Here is a 25,568-nt window from a genome sequence, read left to right as displayed (position 1 = left end):
CTGGAATACTGTGTTCCTTACAGGACATTCTGTCCCCACCCAGGGAGTGGAGAGACCTTGGGCTTGTAGTAGATTGTTTAACAGGTGGGAGACAATGTGAGAAGGCTTGTGAACTATATTGCCATTGTATCTGAGAGGAGGAGGGACATTTATGATAAAATGTGAGGTATATAAACCAATGTACATGGTATTATGACCAGCGCTCGCGAGAATAAACGCTATTGGCTAATTTTGGTTGCTGGTCTCTGTCCATTTTATGCAAACAAGAACCTTACAACTTCTTAGAAACGGACAGAGTGTTTTAATTGAATTGGTTAATGAACACATAAGAACTAAATTAATCTAACATTAGCCTAATTTGGTCCAAGGTTGGGGAGTTATGTATCTCTGATTGTATCTATGTACAGTGGGGAGAACAAGTATTTGATACACTGCCGATTTTGCAGGTTTTCCTACTTACAAATCTGTATAAAAGACACCTGTCCACACACTCAATCAAACAGACTCCAACCTCTCCACAATGGCCAAGACCAGAGAGCTGTGTAAGGACATCAGGGATACAATTGTATACCTGCTCAAGGCTGGGATGGGCTACAGGACAATAGGCAAGCAGCTTGGTGAGAAGGCAACAACTATTGGTGCAATTATTAGAAAATGGAAGAAGTTCAAGATGACGATCAATCACCCGCGGTCTGGGGCTCCATGCAAGATCTCACCTCGTGGGGCATCAATGATCATGATGCAGGTGAGGAATCAGCCCAGAACTACACGGCAGGACCTGTCAATGACCTGAAGAGAGCTGGGACGACAGTCTCAAGGAAAACCATTAGTAACACACTACGCCGTCATGGATTAAAATCCTGCAGCGCAAGCAAGGTCCCCCTGCTCAAGCCAGCGCATGTCCAGGCCCGTCTGAAGTTTGCCAATGACCATCTGGATGATCCAGAGGATGAATGGGAGAAGGTCATGTGGTCTGATGAGACAAAAATACAGCTTTTTGGTCTAAACTCCACTCGCTGTGTTTGGAGGAAGAAGAAGGATGAGTACAACCCCAAGAACACCATCCCAACTGTGAAGCATGGAGGTGGAAACATCATTCTTTGGGGATGCTTTTCTGCAAAGGGGACAGGACGACTGCACCGTATTGAGGGGAGGATGGATGGTCCATGTATCACGAGATCTTGGCCAACAACCTCCTTCCCTCAGTAAGAGCATTGAAGATGGGTCGTGGCTGGGTCTTCCAGCATAACAACGACCTGAAACACACAGCCAGGGCAACTAAGGAGTGGCTCCGTAAGAAGCATCTCAAGGTCCTGGAGTGGCCTAGCCAGTCTCCAGACCTGAACCCAATAGAAAATCTTTGGAGGGAGCTGAAAGTCCGTATTGCCCAGCAACAACCCCGAAACTTGAAGGATCTGGAGATGGTCTGTATGGAGGAGTGGTCAATAACTACAAGAACTACAAACCTGGTCAAGAACCACAGGAAACGTATAATCTCTGTAATTGCAAACAAATGTTTCTGTACTAAATATTAAGTTATGCTTTTCTGATGTATCAAATACTTATGTCATGCAATAAAATGCAAATAAATTACTTAAAAATCATACAATGTGATTTTCTGGATTTTTGTTTTAGATTCTGTCTCTCACAGTTGAAGTGTACCTATGATAAAAAATTACAGACCTCTACATGCTTTGTAAGTGGGAAAACCTGCAAAATCGGCAATGTATCAAATACTTGTTCTCCCCACTGTATCTCTGATTGATGGATGTTGCACTATATATTCTCTGTGGGAATCAGCTCTAGAGACCAATGGCCAATAGGTCATTACACTCATTTTACTACCCATGGTGTGATTCTATGGTGTGATTCTGTTATTAATGAATGTTATCATGGTGGCTCTGGGGGAATTAGCTGTACAGACTAACGACCTTAGGTCAGTCAGTACAATACTTTTACGACGTTCTGCTGTTGACATCCAGGTGATCCACACCTATCACTGGAACATAAGTTCTTTCAACAATCCAACTGTTGACTTACATAGAAATAATCTTGATATAATTTACGTTTACTGCATTCATCTTTTCCATCTCATTGAACATTCCTTCCATATTATTCAAGAGGCATATTTAAACATGTAATTCAGATATTTGGTGAATTTGATGCAAGCCATGTACTTCAGTATTCAAGTGTATTTAAATGTATTTATAAAAATACAGCACATACTGCACACCTGAATCTTTCTAAGAGAACAAATTGTCAGACAGGTGTGGAGTAATGCGCATATTAATCAATGCATGGTTAAACGCATTAACTTATATTGACTCATTGATTGGATGAATGTACCTTTGCCTCACAAAAGATCATTAGTTAGAGACATAATGCTGATTGAACTCTTATCAGTCTAATGGAAGGGGAGATAGTGAGAAAGGCGTAGACTGAGAATAAGATAGGAATTTCCTCTGGTAGGAGGGATTCTTTATTGTTGATAGTGACCAAATGGCTAGGATATCAGAGGAGTCCTTGACAGGAAGACAAAACAGGTATGCTATAGTTTGCTCTTCATTCTATAGTAAGATAGGGAGGAAAGCATATATGAGAAATGATTATTCTGCGTAGCTGAAGTGGATCTTCATGGTAGATATGTTGGATATTTCTATATCTATGTTCTACATATTATTTTGTTTGCATTTTCTTGTGTATTATGGTAATAATGCTCTTTATTCTGATAAGAAATTAGTCATGCATGTGTTGAACTTGTTAGTAACTCTCTAAACTGATATTTTCTGTGTGTGTTAGTTTTTACATCCATGTACTGTAATTTACATATTTATATATATATATTTTAAACATTTCAGAATTCGTCAGGGTAGCTCCTTTTAAACAATGTTTTTTCTTACAGATCCCATTCATTCTATGGTTTTTCTATTCAATAATATGACTTTCAATGATCAAATGTTTTGTCCATATTATGTAACAGATGACTTATTATACGGCTCTAATGGTGTTGTCAAGGATACGACTACTTGTCAAGTCCTTCATAGTCCAAAAGTCCTGATTCCCAGTATTGTACCGTCTATAGTCATGACAAATAGACAACACAACATTGAATTACAGAGATAAGATTTTTTTGTTAGAAATTTTAGCCCACAAAATGTGTTACCATAGAAGTTACATTTGGATGGCAGTACAGACAGTTCACTCCAGACTGTGAATGTATTTTTGCGGATGTTCGTGAAGAAGACTGTGAGCTAAAATGACCCTTCTCTCCCATTAGACCCAGCGAGGACGTGCCTGTCAGAGTTAAAGCTACAAAAATGAAGGATCCTATTTACTTGAAAAAGGTCACTTCTCTACAGGAGGACACAGACAGAGAATATTGCCGTACAAAACCAGACAGAGAAGAAGAAGGTAAGTGTCCCATTTATTCCTGTTATACCACAAATACCATAATGTTAACATGATTAACATGATTAACATGATTATGCCCCAGTAAGAAATGACATCATTTTGTAGATCTCTTCTTCAAGTTTCAATTGAACTTTGACTTTTCTTTTTGAACAGAGAATGAAAAAGGGTAAGTTTCTGTTTTTGATTGGAATTGAAATAACAGTAGCTTATTTTTTCTTCTTATTTACTTTCCAAATAACGACATTTGATTCCTACTCAAGTAAACGACATTCCATTCCTTGCATTATTGCCCTCATTCACAGTTGAATGAATCTCACCAATTAAATTTGACCACATCTTGTTTATTCTCTTCAACACTTTTTTCCTATACGGGTACTTTTCACAAAACTCTTCCAATTGTAACTGGGTTCTTCTTCGCATAATATCTATCATACCGCTATACACTTCTATCGTCATGAAAGTATCAGATCAACTTTGATCATTACCATGCAACAGCTTTTCTCATTTGATTATTTGGATTGCAGAGATGGAAAGAAAAAAGAAAAGCTCTTGGATGTTGGATTCTTTCAACTGGTATTTATTTTTTATCCTTAAGATATTATGAATTGTTATGAATTGTGATTAATAATGACTGTTTTTGCTATGATTGCACAATATTATATTTCCTTTTATTGGAAGAAAAAAAAGGATGTAACCTATCTATTTGATCCAGTTTCGATTTGCAACATGGAAGGACACACTGATGATGGTAGTGGGGGGCTTATGTGCACTAGTCCACGGGGCAGCCTCCCCTCTCATGCTCTTGGTGTATGGCATGATGACGAACACCTTCGTGGCATACGAGCTAGAGGTCCAAGAACTGGCAGACCCCAACAAAACCTGCATTAACAACACCATCACCTGGATCAATGGCTCCATATTTGAAATAGCAGAGAACACAACGGTCTTCTGTGGGTGAGTTGACACTTTTCTATTGTGGACTATATTTGACTCATGCGTCAAGGTTTTCTATGTCGATCTATTCACATTACTGTCCATGCTATAGCTAAGCATCCATTTTTTTTACAGGGTGGATATTGAAGCACAGATGACCATGTTTGCATATTACTATGTTGGTATTGGATTAGGAGTCTTGATTGTTAGTTATTTCCAAGTAAGTGGGTTAAACTTCCTGCTCAAAGTGCTTTCTCTCCATTGAGTCTTGCATCCTTCTTAACCTTCTTAATCTATAACCGGTATTTCTAAACATGCATTCAATCCTGCTCTGTGTAGATTGCCCTCTGGGTGTCTGCTGCTGCCAGACAGATCCAGAGAATCAGGAAGACTTACTTTAGGAAGGTGATGCGAATGGAGATAGGCTGGTTTGACTGCAATTCAGTTGGAGAATTAAACACCAGGATATCAGAGTAAGACCGAAACCCATGGATTGTTTTCTACAGAGATGTGTGAATGATTAAGGGCATGTTTGGAAGATGTTTCTATAAATAACCCTTACATTTTGGGTTTGACACATTCTAACTGGACCACAACAATTGTGTGATTGAACTTGTTCTCTCACCTCAGCGACATCAACAAGATCAACAATGCGATAGCTGACCAGGTGTCTATCTTCATTGAGAGGATCTCCACTTTCATCTTCGGCTTCATGGTGGGGTTCATCGGAGGATGGAAGTTGACCCTGGTGGTCATCGCAGTAAGCCCACTAATAGGACTTGCTGCTGGACTAATGGCCATGGTGAGATGGGTTGAAGTCAATGTATTAAATCACTTTATTTGATGGTGATCACTCATTCTGTTGTAACAGCTTCTGAGTCTGTTAGCGAGGTCTCACACCACCTCTGTATTCTCTGTGATGTTGTGATGTGTGAAAGGTACTATAGATAAACCAGACAAACCAGTCTGTCATCTCCACTCATTCACTCCTCAGGCTGTTGCCAGACTGACAGGTCGGGAGCTCCAGGCTTATGCCAAGGCAGGGTCAGTAGCTGATGAGGTACTGTCATCCATCAGAACAGTGGCAGCCTTTGGAGGGGAGGACAAGGAGGTTGAAAGGTAACTTGAAATACTGTACAGATGTGGGATCTTAATTTAATCACCCTGTTGCAGAAAATATGCTGCGTAGCAGGAAATGCAAACTTGTAGTGTATTGAAGGTTTCAAAAAGTAATTTCCACTTTAAAACAACCCTTACAAAAATGTCCATTAATTATAATGCACACAATAATTCACATTTCCTGTTGCCGCAGCATCATTTTCTTGCTGTGAGACACTGGTCAAATTAACATTCCCTTCCCTGCTGACTTGTGTTATAAATATGCATTTCACATTTGAACAGGTATGACAAAAACCTTATTGAGGCTCAGAACTGGGGTGTGAAAAAGGGGACGATCATTGGAGTGTTTCAAGGATACCTGTGGTGTATCATCTTCCTCTGCTATGCTTTGGCATTCTGGTATGGCTCAAAACTGGTCATCGAAACCAAAGAGCTATCCCCTGGTACTCTCATCCAGGTATGGCAACTCACATGATCAACCAATAAATATGTATCCAATACGTGGTGAAAATGTACGGATGTCTTTGTATTTTTGCCTCCAGGTATTCTTTGGAGTTCTCATGGCAGCTATGAACCTGGGTCAGGCCTCACCATGCCTGGAAGCCTTCGCCTCAGGTCGAGCTGCAGCCAAGACCATCTTCGATACCATTGACCGAGTAAGGCCAGAATTTTTGGAAATATATGAACTAAGAACAATTACATTTCAGTTTTAAAAATCTGTTCCCTTTCAGGAGCCAGAAATTGATTGTTTCTCAGAGAAGGGCCACAAACTAGACAAGGTCACGGGTGACATTGAATTCCACAACGTCACATTTAACTACCCCTCTAGGCCAGATGTGAAGGTAAACACTCTTCGCTCACTTTCTTTAACTTCAAATCATCCCCAAAAGATATCTCAATGTACAACCACCATCTGTTCACTTAGATTTTAGATTCTTTGAGCATGCTGATCAGAGCAGGAGAAACCACAGCTTTTGTTGGGCCAAGCGGATCAGGGAAGAGCACCACAGTTCAACTCTTTCAGCGATTCTACAACCCCAAGGAAGGAATGGTAATAAGGCTCAGAAGATGCACCTATGTTTCCTATCACATTATTACAGCAATATGGTTGGGACACAAGACACATGACTAAAGCCCAGGACAAGATGCTATTGTGTTTGATGCACATAATGCTTCTCATTTATAGTTGACTTTGGATGGCCATGACATCCGCAGCCTGAACATCCAGTGGCTTCGCTCTCTGATTGGTATAGTAGAGCAGGAGCCGGTGCTGTTCGCCACGACTATCGCTGACAACATCTGCTACGGGCGACCCGGGGTCACCATGGACGACATCATCCAGGCCACCAAGGAGGCTAACGCCTATAACTTTATCATGGACCTCCCGCAGGTACCACAGGCAACACCTTTAGCAAATAAATATGGTGCATCACTCTGATACTGTCTCATACAAGAAACACATTGAAACTTCAAAATGAGAAAATGTTTGTCTGTGGTTATACAGAGGTTTGACACGCTGGTGGGTGAGGGTGGTGGTCAGATGAGTGGAGGACAGAAGCAGAGGATCGCTATTGCCCGAGCTCTGATCCGCAACCCCAGGATCCTGCTGCTGGACATGGCTACCTCGGCTCTGGACAACGAGAGTGAGGCCATTGTACAAGAGGCGCTTGACAAGGTGGGTGACTCCTAGACGAAATGGATCAATCATGATATCACCACAAAGTCAGTGCTTTGAATATTTGTTCCAATTTTAAATCATGGTCTTCCCATGTTGTAATGTTTACTTCAACTACAAAACGGATCATGTCTTGTGATTGAAGGCTCGGATGGGCAGGACAACCATTACCATCGCCCACCGCCTCTCCACTATCCGCAATGCTGATGTCATTATTGGCTTTGAGCACGGAAGGGCAGTGGAAAGCGGTACACACAATGATCTTCTAGAAAAGAAGGGGGTCTACTTTACTCTCGTTACCCTTCAGAACCAAGGAAATGACATGCCCAGTGTCAAAACAAACACAGGTAGGTCTGACATAAAGAGCAATTCCCTAATGATTCATTGTTCACGTTTGATAGACTCTATCTGTATGGATAAAAATATCATGTTCATTTTCAATTTTAGGTCCGGACAATGAAACCATTGAGGAAGAAATCCTTCAGAGTTTCAGTCGAGGAAGCTACGAATCTGGGTTGAGGTAAAACTAAAGGACGTGTCAGAACAGGCTTGTGACACTGCTTATGATTAACAATGATTCAGCAAAGCTCATTTGTAAAGCCTTTGTAATTCACTCTTTCTCCTAAAGGCAATCTCTTCGCCTGCGATCTCACACCCAGCTGTCAAACGAACTCATCCCTGATGCCATAACTGGCAGTATCCGAATTAAATCAGACAAATTCCTTGCCATAATGGAAAACGAGATGGAACCTCAAAGGTCAAAGGTATTGAGGTCATTCTATAAGCAGCCTTGTATTATCAGTTTTGTATTAATGCACTGCATTCAATTTCCCCTGCTTCTAATTTCTGCGAGAAATGAGTGTCCCTCATACAGTATATTCCCACAGCATTCCAAGGAGGAAGCAGAGGAACGTGTGGAGCCAGCACCAGTGGCTCGAATCCTGAAGTACAACAAGTCAGAGTGGCCCTACATGCTATTGGGATCTATAGGAGCTGCCATCAACGGCTCCGTCAATCCAATCTATGCTATTTTATTCAGCCAGATCCTTGGGGTGAGAGGCTATGGATTATGTACATATCAAGCCTATGTTTATAATGTAGTTTCTTATTAACTGGGCTGGTAGTGATTACTTATAGGTGTTGCTGTTCCATTACATGTATTTCATTCTATCCATATCGCTGTTTTGATTTGCAGACGTTCTCTATACGTGACTTGGATGAACAGAGAGCGCAGATCAATGGAATATGTATCCTGTTCTGCGCTGTGGCGGTGACAAGTTTCTTCTCTCAGTTCTTACAGGTGGCTATATTGTACTGCACATCAAGCTGTTACATTCCATCGCAAGATGCTAACATTCAGACCACAGGGGGTTGGTGGCACCTTAATTGGGGAGAACGGGCTTGTGGTAATGACCCGGAGCGGTATGAGTGGAATGGTGCCAAATACATGGTTTTCAGATGTTTGATGCCTTTCCATTTGCTCCGTTCCGGCCATTCTTATGAGCCATTCTCCCCTCAGCAGCCTCCTGTGATTCAGACGATTGGCCCTAGTAATGTGTGTGAACACTGTTGTTCTGTTTAAGGGCTATGCATTTGGGAAGTCTGGGGAGCTCCTGACCCGCAGGCTAAGGAAGGTGGGCTTCCAGGCCATGTTGAAACAGGAGGTAGGCTGGTTTGATGACCCCAGGAACAGCCCTGGAGCTCTCACCACCAGGCTGGCCACCGACGCCTCCATGGTCCAGGGGGTGAGTGTCAGGGACACATACCGTGGTACCCATTAGAACCATTTCTAACAAATTATGAGATGATCCAAAGGGGTAGTTTTGAAATATTTCCTTGTGCCACACTGTATATATTTCTGTTTATGAAATGAGCTTGGAGAATTAATAGTATTTTCACTGCAGGCAACTGGATCGCAGATTGGGATGATTGTGAACTCCTTGACCAACATCGGAGCGTCTTTCATCATTGCGTTCTCCTTTAGCTGGAAGTTAAGCTTGGTAGTGGTTTGCTTTTTACCACTTATTGGCTTGTCAGGGGTCTTCCAAGCCAAAATGCTGACAGGTTTTGCAAACGAGGATAAGAAGGCAATGGAAGCAGCAGGACAGGTGAGTTAAACACTCCATTATCGGTAACACCACAAACCGATGCTGGCACTAAAACCGCACTCAATGAGCTGTATACAGCCATAAGCAAACAGGAAAACGCTCCTAGTGGAGAGTCGGCACTCCTAGTGGCCGGAGATTTTAATGCAGGGAAACTAAAATCCATTTTACCTCATTTCCACCAGTATGTTAAATGTGCACTCAGAGGGGAAAAACACTCTAGACCACCTTTACTCCACACACAGAGACGCGTACAAAGCTTTCCCTCGCCCTCCATTTGTCAAATCTGACCATAATTATATTTCTGTTTACAAGCAAAAACTAAAGCAGGAAGCACCAGTGACTCGGTCAATAAAAAAGTGGTCAGCTGAAGCAAATGCTAAGCTACAGGACTGGAATATGTTCTGGGATTTTTCCGATGGCATTGAGGAGGAGTACATCACATCAGTCACTGGCTTCATCAATAAGTGCATCAATGACGCCGTCCCCACAGTGACTCTATGTATCATGACACAAGGCGAGACCCAGATGCAGACACAGGAGGCAGATGGTTGGAGTCTTACAATATTTAATAATCCAATAGGGTAAGGCAAGAGAATGTCGTGGACAGGAAAAAGGGTCAAAACCAGTTCAGAGTTCAAAGGTACCAAAGGGCTGGCAGAATCAAGGTCAGAGGGCAGGCAGGATGATCAGGCAGACAGGAAAGTAGTCCAGAGTCAGGCAGGGGTCAAAACCGGGAAGACTATCAAATCAAAATCAAATCAAATGTATTTATATAGCCCTTCGTACATCAGCTGGTATCTCAAAGTGCTGTACAGAAACCCAGCCTAAAACCCCAAACAGCAAGCAATGCAGGTGTAGAAGCACGGTGGCTAGGAAAAACTCCCTAGAAAGGCCAAAACCTAGGAAGAAACCTAGAGAGGAACCAGGCTATGTGGGGTGGCCAGTCCTCTTCTGGCTGTGCCGGGTGGAGATTATAACAGAACATGGCCAAGATGTTCAAATGTTCATAAATGACCAGCATGGTCGAATAATAATAAGGCAGAACAGTTGAAACTGGAGCAGCAGCACGGTCAGGTGGACTGGGGACAGCAAGGAGTCATCATGTCAGGTAGTCCTGGGGCATGGTCCTAGGGCTCAGGTCCTCCGGGAGAGAGAAGGAGAGAATTAGAGAACGCGCACTTAGATTCACACAGGACACCGAATAGGGCAGGAGAAGTACTCCAGATATAACAAACTGACCCTAGTCCCCCGACACAAACTACTGCAGCATAAATACTGGAGGCTGAGACAGGAGGGGTCAGGAGACACTGTGGCCCCATCCGAGGACACCCCCAGACAGGGCCAAACAGGAAGGATATAACCCCACCCACTTTGCCAAAGCACAGCCCCCACACCACTAGAGGGATATCTTCAACCACCAACTTACCGTCCTGAGACAAGGCTGAGTATAGCCCACAAAGATCTCTGCCATGGCACAACCCAAGGGGGGGGCGCCAACCCAGACAGGATGACCACATCAGTGAATCAACCCACTCAGGTGACGCACCCCTTCCAGGGACGGCATGAGAGAGCCTCAGTAAGCCAGTGACTCAGCCCCTGTAATAGGGTAAGAGGCAGAGAAATCCAGTGGAAAGAGGGGAACCGGCCAGGCAGAGACAGCAAGGGCGGTTCGTTGCTCCAGAGCCTTTCCGTTCACCTTCCCACTCCTGGGCCAGACTACACTCAATCATATGACCCACTGAAGAGATGAGTCTTCAGTAAAGACTTAAAGGTTGAGACCGAGTTTGCGTCTCTGACATGGGTAGGCAGACCCAAAAAGAGAATAGCAAAAGGAGTATGGTGAAAACCACTCTGGTTGACTTGACAAAAATACAAGACAAACTGGCACAGAGAGACAGGAAACACAGGGATAAATACACTGGGGAAAATAAGCGACACCTGGAGGGGGTGGAGACAACCACAAGGAGAGGTGAAACAGATCAGTGCGTGACAGTATGTACATACCCAAACCAGAAGCCATGGATTACAGGCAACATATGCACTGAGCTAAAGGGTAGAGCTGCCGCTTTCAAAGAGTGGGACTGAAAAAATATATATATTTAATCTTTATTTAACCAGGCAAGTCAGTTAAAAATAAAGTCTTGTTTACAATGACAGTCTACACCAGCCAAACCGGGACGACACTGGGCCAATTGTGTGCTGCCCTATGGGACTCCCAATCATGGCCGGTTGTGATACAGCCTGGATTTGAACTAGGGTGTCTGTAGTGCCGCCTCAAGCACTGAGATAAAGTGCCTTAGACCACTGAGCCCCTCGGGAAGCTTATAAGAGATCCCGCTATGCCCTGTGACGAACCATCAAACCGGCAAAGCGTCAGTACAGGACTAAGATTGAATTATACTACACCGGCTCAACGCTTGTCGGATGTGGCAGGGCATGAAAACTATTACAGACTACAAAGAGAAGCACAACCACGAGCTACGCAGTGACACAAGCCTACCAGACAAGATCAATTAATTATATGCTCTCTTCAAGGCAAGTAACACTGAAACATGCATGAGAGCATCATCTGTTCCGGACAACTGTGTGATCACGCTCTCCGTAGCCAATGTGAGAAAGACCTTTAAACAGGTCAATATACACAAGGCCGCAGGGCCAGATGGATTACCAGGATGTCTACTGGCAAGTGTCTTCAATGACATTTTCAATCTGTCCCTGACTGAGTCTGTAATACCAACATGTTTCAAGCAGACCACCATAGTCCCTGTGTCCAAGAACACCAAGGTAACCTTCCTAAATGACTAGCGACTCGTAACACTCACGTCTGTATCCATGAAGTGCTTTTCAACACCATTATCCCAGAAACCCTAGACCCACTCCAATTTGCATATCTCTATTGCACTCCACACTTCCCTTTTCCACCTGGACAAAAGGAACATCTACGTGAGAATTCAATTCATTGACAGCTCATCGTTCAACACCATAGTGCCCTCAGAGCTCATCACTAAGCTAAGGACCCTGGGACTAAACACCTCCCTCTGCAACTGATTCCTGGATTTCTGATGGGCCACTCCCAGGTGGTAAGGGTAGGTAACAACACATCCGCCGTGCTGATCCTCAAAACGGGGGCCCTTCAGGGGTGTGTGCTCAGTCCCCTCCTGTACTCCCTGTCCACTCATGACTGCATGGCTAGGCACGATTCCAATACCATCATTAAGTTTGCAGATGACACAACAGTGGTAGGCCTGATCACCGACAATGATGAGACAGCCTATAGGGAGGAGGTCAGAGAGCTGGCCATGTGGTGCCAGGACAACAACCTCTCCCTCAACATGATCAAGAGAAAGGAGATTATTGTGGACTACAGGAAAAGGAGGACCGAGCATGCCCCCATTCTCATCGATGGGGCAGTAGTGGAGCAGGTTGAGCGCATCAAGTTCCTTGGTGTCCACATCACCAACAAATGATCATGGTCCAAACACACCAACACAGTCGTGAAGAATGCATGACAAAGCCTATTCCCCCTCAGGAAACTGAAAAAATTTAGCATGGGTCCTCAGATCCTCAAAAGGTTCTACAGCTGCACCATCAAGAGCATTCTGACTGGGGCCAAGCTACCTGCCATCCAGAACCTCTATACCAGGTGGTGTCACAGGAAGGCACTAAAAATTGGCAGTCATAGACTGTTCTCTCTGCTACCGCACGGCAAGCAGTACCGTCAGTACCGCGCTAAGTCTAGGTCCAAAAAGATTCTTAACAGCTTCTACCCCCAAGCCATAAGACTCCTGAGCTGCTAGTCAAATGGCTACCCAGAATATATGCATCCCCCCCCCCTTTTACGCTGCTGCTACTCTCTGTTTATTATCTATGCATAGTCACTTTAACTCTATCTACATGTACATATTGCCTGAATTACCTCGACTAACCTGTGCCCCCGGACACTGACTCTGTACTGGTACCCCTTGTATATAGCCTCAATATTGTTATTTTACTGCTGCTCTTTAACTATTTGTTACTTTTGAAAAAATGTTTTACTTGTCTGTATTTTACTTAACACTTATTTTTCTTAAAACTGCATTGTTGGTTAAGGGCTTGTAAGTAAGCATTTGGTTTGATTTAAAGATAATTCAATAATGGTCCCTAAATGGGTTGTTAGAACATTTCTGTCAAATGAACGGACCTCGTCCGAGGCCGCTGGTCCAGAGAGTGCTATTCACTGTATAGTGATTTAGAGACTTGACAATCTGCCTTCTCTCGCACAGGTGTCCAGCGAGGCTCTAGCCAACATCAGGACCATCGCAGGGCTGTGCAAGGAGAGCACATTTGTGGAGGCCTATGAACAGCAGCTGGAGGCTCCGTATAAGTCTGCCAAGAAGAAGGCAAACATCTACGGCATCTGTTTTGCCTTTGCCCAGTGTGTTATCTTTATGGCGTACGCCGCCTCCTTTAGATATGGAGGCTATCTGGTCAGCTCTGAAGGATTACACTACCTGGTGGTCTTCAGGTACATTTGTTTGTTTTTTCTGAATGTTGTGCGTGTAGTATTTCCAGTGACGTACAGAAAACCTGCGAATGACAATACTGCATGTAGGTCATCATCATGTTTACTGTACATTTTCAAAACCATACCCATTTAAGCTGTAAACTGTCCTAAAAGCCTACTGTGTTGTCAAGCAAATGCCAATGTGTTGTGCATATCCCCAGAGTGATCTCTGCCATTGTGATCAGTGGGACGGCACTGGGAAAAGCTTCCTCATTCACCCCAGATTATGCCAAAGCCAAGATTGCAGCTGCCCAGTTCTTTAAACTGTTGGACCGAGTCCCCAAAATCAACATGAGTCAGATAGACGGGGAGAAATGGGTGAGAAAAACATGATTGTTTATTCAATCAGACATTTTTAGTACAAGTGGAAAATGATCAAACATGTTGGTGTGTAATAATGCCCTCTTTCCAGGATGATTTCAAAGGGGAGTTAGAATTCATCAACTGCAAGTTCACATACCCAACCCGGCCTGACATCCAGGTGCTAAATGGACTACTGGTGTCTGTGAAACCGGGCCAGACCCTGGCCTTTGTGGGCTGTAGCGGCTGCGGGAAGAGCACTAGTGTGCAGCTGTTGGAGAGGTTCTATGATCCAGATGAGGGCAGAGTGGTGAGTCCCCAGAGCAGACCCAACTTCATTTCCATGACCTCAGTGGAGGCTGCTGATGGGAGGATGGCTCATAACAATGGCTTGAGCGGAGCAAATGAAATGGCGTAAAAAAATAAATAAAATGGAAACCATGTGTTTGATGTATTTGATACCATTCCACTAATTCCGCTCCAGCCGTTACCACAAGCCCGTCCACCCCAATTAAGGTTCCACCAACCTCCTGTGCTTTACCTTATCTGCCATGTACACTGAGTATATCGAACATTAGGAACACCTTGATACACACAGGAAACTGTTGAGTGTGGAAAACCCAGTAGCGTTGCAGTTCTTCACACAAACCTGTGCGCCTGGCACCTACTACTATACCCCGTTCAAAGGCACTTACATTTTTTGTCTTGCACATTCACCATCTGAATGGCACACATACACAATCCATGTCTCAATTGCCTCAAGCCTTAAAAAGCCTTAAAAATCCTTCTTTAACCTGTCTCCTCCCCTTCATCTACACTGATTGAAGTGACATAGCTTTCACCTGGATTCACCTGGTCAGCCTATGTCATGGAAAGAGCAGGTGTTCTTAATGTTTTGTACGCTCAGTGTAGATGGAATCACAGGTACAATTTATCAAGTATACCCACACTGCCTGCCATAGTCTATTACTATTCTTTGTAATTAAAATAAACACTTCCTTGTTCCCATTTCAGTTGATCGATGGCCGTCCATCACACACTGTCAACGTGCCCTTCCTGAGGGCTCAGATTGGCATCGTCTCCCAAGAGCCCGTGCTGTTTGACTGCAGTATTGCTGAAAACATACAGTATGGTGATAACACCAGGAGGATGAGCATGGAGGAGATTGTTGATGCTGCAAAGAAGGCTTATCTCCATGACTTTGTGATGACTCTGCCAGATGTGAGTAAAGGAACTGAAATTGTACTATCTTTGTAATACTTCTATGTCATACCATCCCACTACCCTTTATACTGTGAAGAATGTCAAACAATGAAACATGTTATTGTGGTGGAACATGATATTTTCTTCCTGGTACTGTTCTCTTCATATTGTAAGTAGTGTACTAGACATTCCTGTGTTATCTTTGACTCTGGCAGAAATATGAGACTCCGGTTGGCGCCCAGGGCTCCCAGCTCTCCAGAGGGCAAAAACAACGCATCGCCATCGCTCGGGCAATAGTCAGGAACCCTAAGATCCTGCTTCTGGATGAGGCCACCTCTGCGTTGGACACAGAGAGTGAAAAGGTACCCATAGACCAGACCAATGTACACTGAACAAAAATATAAACGCAACATGCCACAATTGCAAAGGTTTTATTGAGTTACAGTTCATAAACATACATTTAAATACATTCATTAGGCCCTAATTTATGGATTTCACATTACTAGGAATACAGATATGCATCTGTTGGTCACATATACCTAAAAAAAAGGTAGGGGGCGTGGATGAGAAAACCAGTCCGTATCTGGTGTGACAACCATTTGCCTCATGCAGCATGTCACATCTCCTTTCGCATAGAGTTGATCAGTCTGTTGATTCTGGAATGTTTTCCTACTCATCTTCAATGGCTGTGCAAAGTTGTTGGATATGGGTAGGAACTGGAGCACGCTGTCATACACATCGATCCAGACTATCTCAAACATGCTAAATGGGTGACATGTCTGGTGAGTCAGAATTGTGTACAGATCCTTGCAACATGGGGCCGTGCATTATCATGCTGAAACATAAGGTAATGGCGGCAGATGGATGGCACGACAATGGGTCTCAGGATCTCGTCATGGTATTGTCATGGGATCTCGTGCATTGAAATTTCCATCGATAAAATGCAATTGTGTTCGTTGTCCATAGTTTATGCCTGCCCATACCATAACCCCACCGCCACCTTGGGGCACTATGTTCACAACGTTGACATCAGCAAACCGCTCACCCACAACACCATACACACTGTCTGCCATCTGCCCGGTACAGTTGAAACCGAGATTAATCTGTGAAGAGCACACTTTTCCAGCATTCTAGTGGCCATCGAAGGTGAGCATTTGCCCACTGAAGTCGGTTACGATGCCAAATGCAGTCAGGTCAAGACCCTGGTGAGGAAGACGAGCGAGCAGACGAGCTTCTGGGTTTCTGACAGTTTGTGCAGAAATTCTTCGGTTGTGCAAACCCACAGTTTCATCAGCTGCCCGGGTGGCTGGTCTCATACAATTCCGCAGGTGAAGAAGCCGGATTTGGAGGTCATGGGCTGGCATGGTTACACGTGGTCAGCAGTTGTGAGTCCGGTTGGATGTACTGCCAAATTCTCTAAAACAACATTGGAGGAGGCCACTGGTGGAGAAATGAACACTAAATTATCTGGCAACAGCTCTGGTGGACCTTCCTGCAATCAGTTTAGCAATTGCACGCTCCCTCAACTTGAGATGTCTGTGGCATTGTGTTGTGTGACAAAATTGCACATTGCCACACATGTAAGGTGGATGGATGGATAATCTTGGCAAAGGAGAAATGCTCACTAAAAGGGATGTCAACTAATTTTTGCACAACATTTGAGAGAAATACACTTTCTGTGCATATGGAAGATTTCTGGGATCTTTTATTTCAGCTCATGAGACACTTTACATGTTGCAATTTTATTTTTGTTCAGTATATATATATATATATATATATATATATCACCTCTTGATTATCCTTTCTATCAGATGAATCACTCTATCCACAGCACAATGATGCATTTGCTTAGATATTTTCTTAGCATGCCATGTACTGTATTACATCAGAGAGAATATAGGATGTCCTTATGATGAAAACAAACACACTCAACTGAACTTATTTTTAACATTGTGTTTTCCAACTACAGACAGTGCAGGCGGCTTTGGATGAGGCCAGACGTGGACGCACCTGCATTGTCATTGCCCACAGACTGTCTACCATCCAGACGGCAGATATCATAGCCGTCATGTCCCAAGGTGCTGTCATAGAAAGGGGGACACATGAGGAGCTCATGGCTAAGAGGGCTGCCTACTACAAACTAGTCACAACAGGGGCTCCGATCAGCTAAACCTGAGTAGATGCACATTTTCTATAGAGGGGATGCTTTATGAGGAAATGGAGTTTGTCACTAACCAAAGTGCATAAATGTGACATTTTTGAAAGAGTAACTATGGAAAAAAACATAAAAGTCCATGGGGGGGGGGGGGAAAGGCTATATTTGCTTGATATACTATTTATTTACTTAATGTCTCTTGAGTTTTTTTATATGATATTATACACTGAGTGTACAAAACATTAGGAACACATGCTCTTTCCATGTCGTAGACTGACCAGGTGAATCCAGGTGAAAGCTATAATCCTTTATTGATGTCACCTGTTAAATCCACTTCAATCAGTGTAGATGAAGGGGAGGAGTCAGGTTAAAGAAGGATTTTTAAGCCTTTAGACAATTGAGACATGGATTGTGCATGTGTGCCGTTAAGAGGGTGGAAGGGCATAATGTTTTTTACTCTCGTTGTATATGGCCATAGAGATCAATTAGGTTTTATTTTTGCAAAACAGATGGAACCTTTAAAGTAATTCATTGAAGTAATTTGTAGTCCAATGTATGTTTTTGCTCAAGAAGGTTACAATTATTGGTATGAATCATATGATCTGTCGCAGATTTAAATATTTATTTGCATTAATTTGTTTACAGAAAAATATATTTTCTCTTATTAACCTTTGACAAACTGAATGTTTAGTGTTTGATGCTTGATCTTTTGTCAAATAAAAAAATCCATTTCAGAACGGATGATTCATTTTATTTCATTCATACAGATCCATCAGTTTAAAAATGCAGTTCTTTGAAAGGAAAGCTACGTACACTGGGGAACGTAACTAGTGTCGTCCTTGAGAAAGTGATAGTGTAATGCTGATAGGGTGTGCTGCAACCCTAAACGACGGATAACGTCAGGCAATGTTTTTTTCTGTTGCCCTTTGTTGCATCTAATTTATTTCTGTCCTTTTCCTTGATGAAAAAAAAGACATTGAACCATCTACTTGATGGATATCTAACAGAATACATGAAGGATGAATTGTATGTATAAGGTACAATTCTCTGGAGTCTGAATTCTCCCTGAAATATTTCTTATGTGACCTCTGGATGAAGCTGTAGTTTATCATGAATCTGCCGTCTTGAAATGCCGAACACAATTGTGTACTAAGTGCTGACGCGCCCTTCACAAACTACCAGGTCATTGTACATACTGTTTGGTATAAGTAGGCCTAAAGTAGAACCAGGATCTTTCACAAACAATGTACTCCACAAACTCCAATTGCCAAGAGATTAGTCAATCAAATGTATTTATAAAGCACTTTTCACATTAGCAGATGTTACAAAGTGCTTATACAGAAACCCAGCCTAAAACCCCAAAAAGCAAGAAATCCAGATGCAGAAGCACGGTGGCTAGGAAATACTCCCTAGAAAGGCAAGAACCTGGGAAGAAACCTAGAGAGGAACCAGGCTCTGAGGGATGGCTTCAGAGCCTCTTCTGGCTGTGCCGGGGGGTGATTATGGCCATTTAAGGCCAGATTGTTTTTCAAGATGATCAAATGTTCATAGATGACCAGCAGGGTCAAATAATAATCACAGGGGTGATAGAGGGTGCAACAGGTCAGTACCTCGGGAGTAAATGTGAGTTGTCTTTTCATAGCTGAGCATTCAGAGGTCGAAACAGCAGGTGCGGTAGAGAGAGAGAGAGTTGAAAACAGTACGTCCGATGAACAGGTCAGGGTTCCCTAGCCGCAGGCAGAACAGTTGAAACTGGAGCAGCAGTACAACCAGGTGGACTATGGACAGCCAGGAGTCATCAAGCTAGGTAGTCCTGAGGTATGATCCTAGGGCTCAGGTCCTCTGGGAGGGGAGGGAGAGAGAGAGAATTAGAGGGAGCATACTTAAATTCACACAGGACACCAGATAAGACAGGATAATTACACCAGATATAACAGACTGACCCTAGCCCCCCGGCACATAGACTATTGCAGCATAGATACTGGAGACTGAGACAGGGGTGGGTCAGGGGACACTGTGGCCCTGTCCGACAATACCCCCAGACAGGGCCAACCAGGCAGGCTATAACCCCACCCAAACCACAGCCCCCACACCACTATAGGGATATCCACAGACCACCAACTTACTACGCTTAGACAAGGCTGAGTATACCTAATTGATCTCTATGGCCATATACAATGAGTGTAAAAAACATTATACCCTTCCACTCTCTTAATGGCACACATTTACATTTTACATTTAAGTCATTTAGCAGACGCTCTTATCCAGAGCGACTTACAAATTGGTGCGTTCACCTTAAGACATCCAGTGGAACAGCCACTTTACAATAGTGCATCTAAATCTTTTAAGGGGGTGAGAAGGATTACTTTATCCTATCCTAGGTATTCCTGAAAGAGGTGGGGTTTCAGGTGTCTCCGGAAGGTGGTGATTGACTCCGCTGTCCTGGCGTCGTGAGGGAGTTTGTTCCACCATTGGGGGGCCAGAGCAGCGAACAGTTTTGACTGGGCTGCGCGGGAACTGTACTTCCTCAGTGGTAGGGAGGCGAGCAGGCCAGAGGTGGATGAACGCAGTGCCCTTGTTTGGGTGTAGGGCCTGATCAGAGCCTGGAGGTACTGAGGTGCCGTTCCCCTCACAGCTCCGTAGGCAAGCACCATGGTCTTGTAGCAGATGCGAGCTTCAACTGGAAGCCAGTGGAGAGAGCGGAGGAGCGGGGTGACGTGAGAGAACTTGGGAAGGTTGAACACCAGACGGGCTGCGGCGTTCTGGATGAGTTGTAGGGGTTTAATGGCACAGGCAGGGAGCCCAGCCAACAGCGAGTTGCAGTAATCCAGACGGAGATGACAAGTGCCTGGATTAGGACCTGCGCTGCTTCCTGTGTGAGGCAGGGTCGTACTCTGCGGATGTTGTAGAGCATGAACCTACAAGAACGGGCCACCGCCTTGATGTTAGTTGAGAACGACAGGGTGTTGTCCAGGATCACGCCAAGGTTTTAGCGCTCTGGGAGGAGGACACAATGGAGTTGTCAACCGTGATGGCGAGATCATGGAACGGGCAGTCCTTCCCCGGGAGGAAGAGCAGCTCCGTCTTGCCGAGGTTCAGCTTGAGGTGGTGATCCGTCATCCACACTGATATGTCTGCCAGACATGCAGAGATGCGATTCGCCACCTGGTCATCAGAAGGGGGAAAGGAGAAAATTAATTGTGTGTCGTCTGCATAGCAATGATAGGAGAGACCATGTGAGGTTATGACAGAGCCAAGTGACTTGGTGTATAGCGAGAATAGGAGAGGGCCTAGAACAGAGCCCTGGGGACGCCAGTGGTGAGAGCGCGTGGTGAGGAGACAGATTCTCGCCACGCCACCTGGTAGGAGCGACCTGTCAGGTAGGACGCAATCCAAGCGTGGGCCGCGCCGGGAGATGCCCAACTCGGAGAGGGTGGAGAGGAGGATCTGATGGTTCACAGTATCGAAGGCAGCCGATAGGTCTAGAAGGATGAGAGCAGAGGAGAGAGAGTTAGCTTTAGCAGTGCGGAGGGCCTCCGTGATACAGAGAAGAGCAGTCTCAGTTGAATGACTAGTCTTGAAACCTGACTGATTTGGATCAAGAAGGTCATTCTGAGAGAGATAGCGGGAGAGCTGGCCAAGGACGGCACGTTCAAGAGTTTTGGAGAGAAAAGAAAGAAGGGATACTGGTCTGTAGTTGTTGACATCGGAGGGATCGAGTGTAGGTTTTTTCAGAAGGGGTGCAACTCTCGCTCTCTTGAAGACAGAAGGGACGTAGCCAGCGGTCAGGGATGAGTTGATGAGCGAGGTGAGGTAAGGGAGAAGGTCTCCGGAAATGGTCTGGAGAAGAGAGGAGGGAATAGGGTCAAGCGGGCAGGTTGTTGGGCGGCCGGCCGTCACAAGACGCGAGATTTCATCTGGAGAGAGAGGGGAGAAAGAGGTCAGAGCACAGGGTAGGGCAGTGTGAGCAGAACCAGCGGTGTCGTTTGACATAGCAAACGAGGATCGGATGTCGTCGACCTTCTTTTCAAAATGGTTGACGAAGTCATCTGCAGAGAGGGAGGAGGGGGAGGGGAGGAGGATTCAGGAGGGAGGAGAAGGTGGCAAAGAGCTTCCTAGGGTTAGAGGCAGATGCTTGGACTTTAGAGTGGTAGAAAGTGGCTTTAGCAGCAGAGACAGAAGAGGAAAATGTAGAGAGGAGGGAGTGAAAGGATGCCAGGTCCGCAGGGAGGCGAGTTTTCCTCCATTTCCGCTCGGCTGCCCGGAGCCCTGTTCTGTGAGCTCGCAATGAGTCGTCGAGCCACGGAGCAGGAGGGGAGGACCGAGCCGGCCTGGAGGATAGGGGACATAGAGAATCAAGGGATGCAGAAACGGAGGAGAGGAGGGTTGAGGAGGCAGAATCAGGAGATAGGTTGGAGAAGGTTTGAGCAGAGGAAGAGATGATAGGATGGAAGAGGAGAGAGTAGCGGGGGAGAGAGAGCGAAGATTGGGACATGGCGCGGATACCATCCGAGTAGGGGCAGTGTGGGAAGTGTTGGATGAGAGCAAGAGGGAAAAGGATACAAGGTAGTGGTCGGAGACTTGGAGGGGAGTTGCAGTGAGGTTAGTGGAAGAACAGCATCTAGTAAAGATGAGGTCGAGCGTATTGCCTGCCTTGTGAGTAGAGGGGGAAGGTGAGAGGGTGAGGTCAAAAGAGGAGAGGAGTGGAAAGAAGGAGGCAGAGAGGAATGAGTCAAAGGTAGACGTGGGGAGGTTAAAGTCGCCCAGAACTGTGAGAGGTGAGCCATCCTCAGGAAAGGAGCTTATCAAGGCATCAAGCTCATTGATGAATCTCTCCGAGGGAACCTGGAGGGCGATAAATGATAAGGATGTTAAGCCTGAAAGGGCTGGTAACTGTGACAGCATGGAATTCAAAGGAGGCGATAGACAGATGGGTAAGGGGAGAAAGAGAGAATGACCACTTGGGAGAGATGAGGATCAGAGCCGGTGCCACCACCCGCTGACCAGAAGCTCTCGGGGTGTGCGAGAACACGTGGGCGGACGAAGAGAGAGCAGTAGGAGTAGCAGTGTTATCTGTGGTGATCCATGTTTCCGTCAGTGCCAAGAAGTCGAGGACTGGAGGGAGGCATAGGCTGAGATGAACTCTGCCTTGTTGGCCGCAGATCGGCAGTTCCAGAGGCTACCGGAGACCTGGAACTCCACGTGGGTCGTGCGCGCTGGGACCACCAGATTAGAGTGGCCGCGGCCACGCGGTGTGGAGCGTTTGTATGGTCTGTGCAGAGAGGAGAGAACAGGGATAGACAGACACATAGTTGACAGGCTACAGAAGAGGCTACGCTAATGCAAAGGAGATTGGAATGACAAATGGACTACACGTCTCGAATGTTCAGAAAGTTAAGCTTACGTAGCAGGAATCTTATTGACTAAAATAATTCAAATGATACAGTACTGCTGAAGTAGGCTAGCTGGCAGTGGCTGCGTTGTTGTTGTTCTATCTCTCTATAGTGCTGTTTCTTGTATTATGGTCTCTTGTTTCTTTAGAGGTTTCACTTTGTTGTCCTTTTTCTTTTCCTTTTTCTTCTGTCCTTATTTTGTCTTCCTTTCTTCTGTTAACTAGATATTTTTTGTTGTTATTCTTTGTAAGCTAGCTAGCTTCTTCCAGGAGAGTCCCTAGCAACTGCTTAGCAACAAGTAAACAATTCAGCTAGCAATTCAGCTAGCTAAGATAACTGTACAATTTTATGAAAAATAGTTACTTCTTCAAAAGCCTGTCTTTTTGGTTTGTTCCTTGTTTTGTCTTCTAATTGAGTCTTGCAGTTTTCTCTTGATTTTTTCGATGTACTTCACTCTAAAAACCATTTAAATCTCAATATATACAGGAGACATACACAATCCATGTCTCAATTGTCTAGGCTTAAAAATCATTCTATAACTTGTCTCCTCCCCTTCATTTACACTGATTGAAGTGGATTGAACAAGTGACCTCAATAAGGGATTGTGGCTTTCACCTGGATTCACCTAGTGAGTCTACGTCATAGAAAGAGCATGAGTTTTATACACACAGTGTACGTTCTTTCACAAGGCAATATAAAAATAACATGCTTATAGATGTGCCTACCTCTGGCATCCCAGAGTTGAGCTGCCATAAAGGCCTCTGGTAAAGTTGAGTGCTGATGTGATCATTATATACCAGACAATCGAAGAGCTCATGGCATGACTGGGAGGACTGCCTTTAAGTGATAATGTCTGAGAAGCTGGTGTTTGGAGGAAATATTGGCACGGGTGTTTGTTAGGCCCGAGACGAAGTCAATATCCTCCAAACACTGGCTTCGAGGGCATTATCACTTTTATACAACGGGTTACCAACATTTTGGAAATGGAAACGACCCAGTCGTTTGTTCTAAATGTTCCATACTGGCTGGCAACGTTTCTTATCCCTTGCTTGCTAGCTAGCCAACTACGGCTAACTTACAGTCACGTCAAACAGTGCAGCCAGAATAACAACAGTATCTGCATTTGCATTTTTCTAAGCTGTAAAGACTGCAAACTAGCTGCACTGTGTTTCGTTGTACCTTTTTTCAATTGACATTTCTTTGTATATATCCATAAAAATGATTGAAACAATTCATGATTTCGACTGGCTGAGAAACGCTGCCTGCCTGTCTGTCTCATTCCGACCCCTTCACGTTCATTACTATGGGACAGCTGGAGATCAAATTTGAATATTGAAAACAGTTTTGCAAATGTCGGAGAGACTGACAGCAAGGTTTATACAAATCTCCGCTGTTGAAAACTAAATGTTAGTCTAAAAGTAATGTGAGATAATGTCTAGTGTCACGAATATTACCGAAGGTGACTCCCCTTCTTGTTCGGGTGGCGCTCGGCGGTCGTCGTCGCCGGTCTACTAGCTATCACCGATCCGTTGTTCTGTGTTCCTTTAGTTCTGTCTAATTGGTAGCACCTGTTTCTTGTTTGGTTGTTAGGTAGGGTTATATATAGTCTGTTCAGCCCGCTTCTGTTTCGTGCGGGCTTGTTCGTCTGTTTTGTTGTTTGAGTGTATTTTTGTTGGCATTTGGGTTTCACGCTGTCCGTTTATATTTCTGTTCATTTGTGTTTCCACTTTTGTACATGTTATGTTTCCGGGACATTAAAGCGTGTTGTTTTTCCCACATCTTTTGCTCTCTGCGCCTGACTCCACACCTCTTCACTCATTTACCGTAACATCTAGATGCTTTTTATAGTGGAGATCAAGATAATAAATTGCTTGGCTGGGCTGATGAGACAGTGGATTGCGGAGTCAGATGGAACAGAGTAAACAGGCATTCATAGATTTCGCCGGTGGTAACTTGTGGAATAGACACCAGCTGGAATACGCTTTTAACCAATCAGCATTCAGGTTTAGACCCACCCATCGTATAAATACAAATAAACACTGTTTATCTATCATACAAGCAGGACATTCACGAAGATAAAATTCAAGTTCACACAACAATATTTCAGACAGTTGTGCCATTTTGTAAGCCATTACTTAGAACTATCTAATAACTGAAAATGTAATGATTGAGTTTCCTTCAATCTCTAGAATTTATTATCGTAATGATTGACAGACTGGAAATTTCACTGACCTGTTCCTGTTTCACAGGTAATGTGGAACTGCTACAGCTGAGGAAGTGAATTATTCCGGTAAAAGACAGTTTCCTGCACCCACTAGTATGGCCACTGGCCAAACAGAATCCTATAAACAAGAGACAGTCAGATTAACATTTATATAACAAGACGTGTCCCCTAAACAGAAAATAAATGATGATTTTATAAGCATCTATAAGGATACTGTTACATAACTTGCATGCATTCTCTCCCTCCTTTACTATTTATGGCAGCACAAGTGTAAAAAATTAGGTGGAAACAGTCTCCAATAACTGCCCAAAATATCATCTTGGTGCAGACAATCTGGCTAAGTTGGAACCACAGAGGGAAATCGAGAGAAAATATGTGACGAGGGTCATCCACAGAGGTCATTAAGTCAAGGAACTGTAGTTGCTTTGGAGGTGCTGGATCACCAGCACCGCACTGCTGTGGATGAGGTCTATCTGGAACAACAGGAACAGCTGCTCCCTCGGC

General features: G+C 44.3%; 1 protein-coding gene and 1 long non-coding RNA gene across 4 annotated transcripts in view; one reads left to right on the top strand and one right to left on the bottom strand.

Annotated features, from left to right (window-relative positions):
• Positions 1-18,184, top strand: part of abcb11a (ATP-binding cassette, sub-family B (MDR/TAP), member 11a) — a 21,173-nt gene extending 2,989 nt beyond the window's left edge. Inside the window, exons 1-28 of one of the 3 annotated variants that reach the window (XM_029687305.2) lie at positions 2,485-2,543; positions 3,278-3,411; positions 3,565-3,577; positions 3,936-3,984; positions 4,124-4,365; positions 4,480-4,564; positions 4,684-4,817; positions 4,975-5,146; positions 5,339-5,463; positions 5,746-5,920; positions 6,006-6,119; positions 6,195-6,305; positions 6,389-6,514; positions 6,650-6,853; positions 6,968-7,138; positions 7,284-7,485; positions 7,586-7,658; positions 7,767-7,902; positions 8,026-8,190; positions 8,334-8,438; positions 8,722-8,883; positions 9,043-9,246; positions 13,509-13,750; positions 13,951-14,107; positions 14,202-14,399; positions 15,104-15,310; positions 15,508-15,654; positions 17,262-18,184. In XM_029687305.2, the coding sequence (XP_029543165.2) occupies positions 2,500-2,543; positions 3,278-3,411; positions 3,565-3,577; positions 3,936-3,984; positions 4,124-4,365; positions 4,480-4,564; positions 4,684-4,817; positions 4,975-5,146; positions 5,339-5,463; positions 5,746-5,920; positions 6,006-6,119; positions 6,195-6,305; positions 6,389-6,514; positions 6,650-6,853; positions 6,968-7,138; positions 7,284-7,485; positions 7,586-7,658; positions 7,767-7,902; positions 8,026-8,190; positions 8,334-8,438; positions 8,722-8,883; positions 9,043-9,246; positions 13,509-13,750; positions 13,951-14,107; positions 14,202-14,399; positions 15,104-15,310; positions 15,508-15,654; positions 17,262-17,462 (4,098 nt within the window). In that variant the 5' untranslated portion in view covers positions 2,485-2,499 and the 3' untranslated portion in view covers positions 17,463-18,184. The other 2 variants (XM_029687389.2, XM_029687478.2) reach the window with 2 other exon arrangements.
• On the bottom strand, positions 18,183-25,568 carry LOC135563633 (uncharacterized). Its single transcript, XR_010460421.1, has 2 exons — positions 25,073-25,568; positions 18,183-19,289 (listed from the first exon to the last, which is right to left on the bottom strand). It is a non-coding gene; the product is annotated as an uncharacterized LOC135563633 (long non-coding RNA).

Source organism: Oncorhynchus nerka, linkage group LG1 (genome assembly GCF_034236695.1).
Source record: "Oncorhynchus nerka isolate Pitt River linkage group LG1, Oner_Uvic_2.0, whole genome shotgun sequence".
NCBI classification, from domain to species: Eukaryota; Metazoa; Chordata; class Actinopteri; order Salmoniformes; family Salmonidae; genus Oncorhynchus; species Oncorhynchus nerka.
This window is presented reverse-complemented; position numbering and strand designations above follow the sequence as displayed.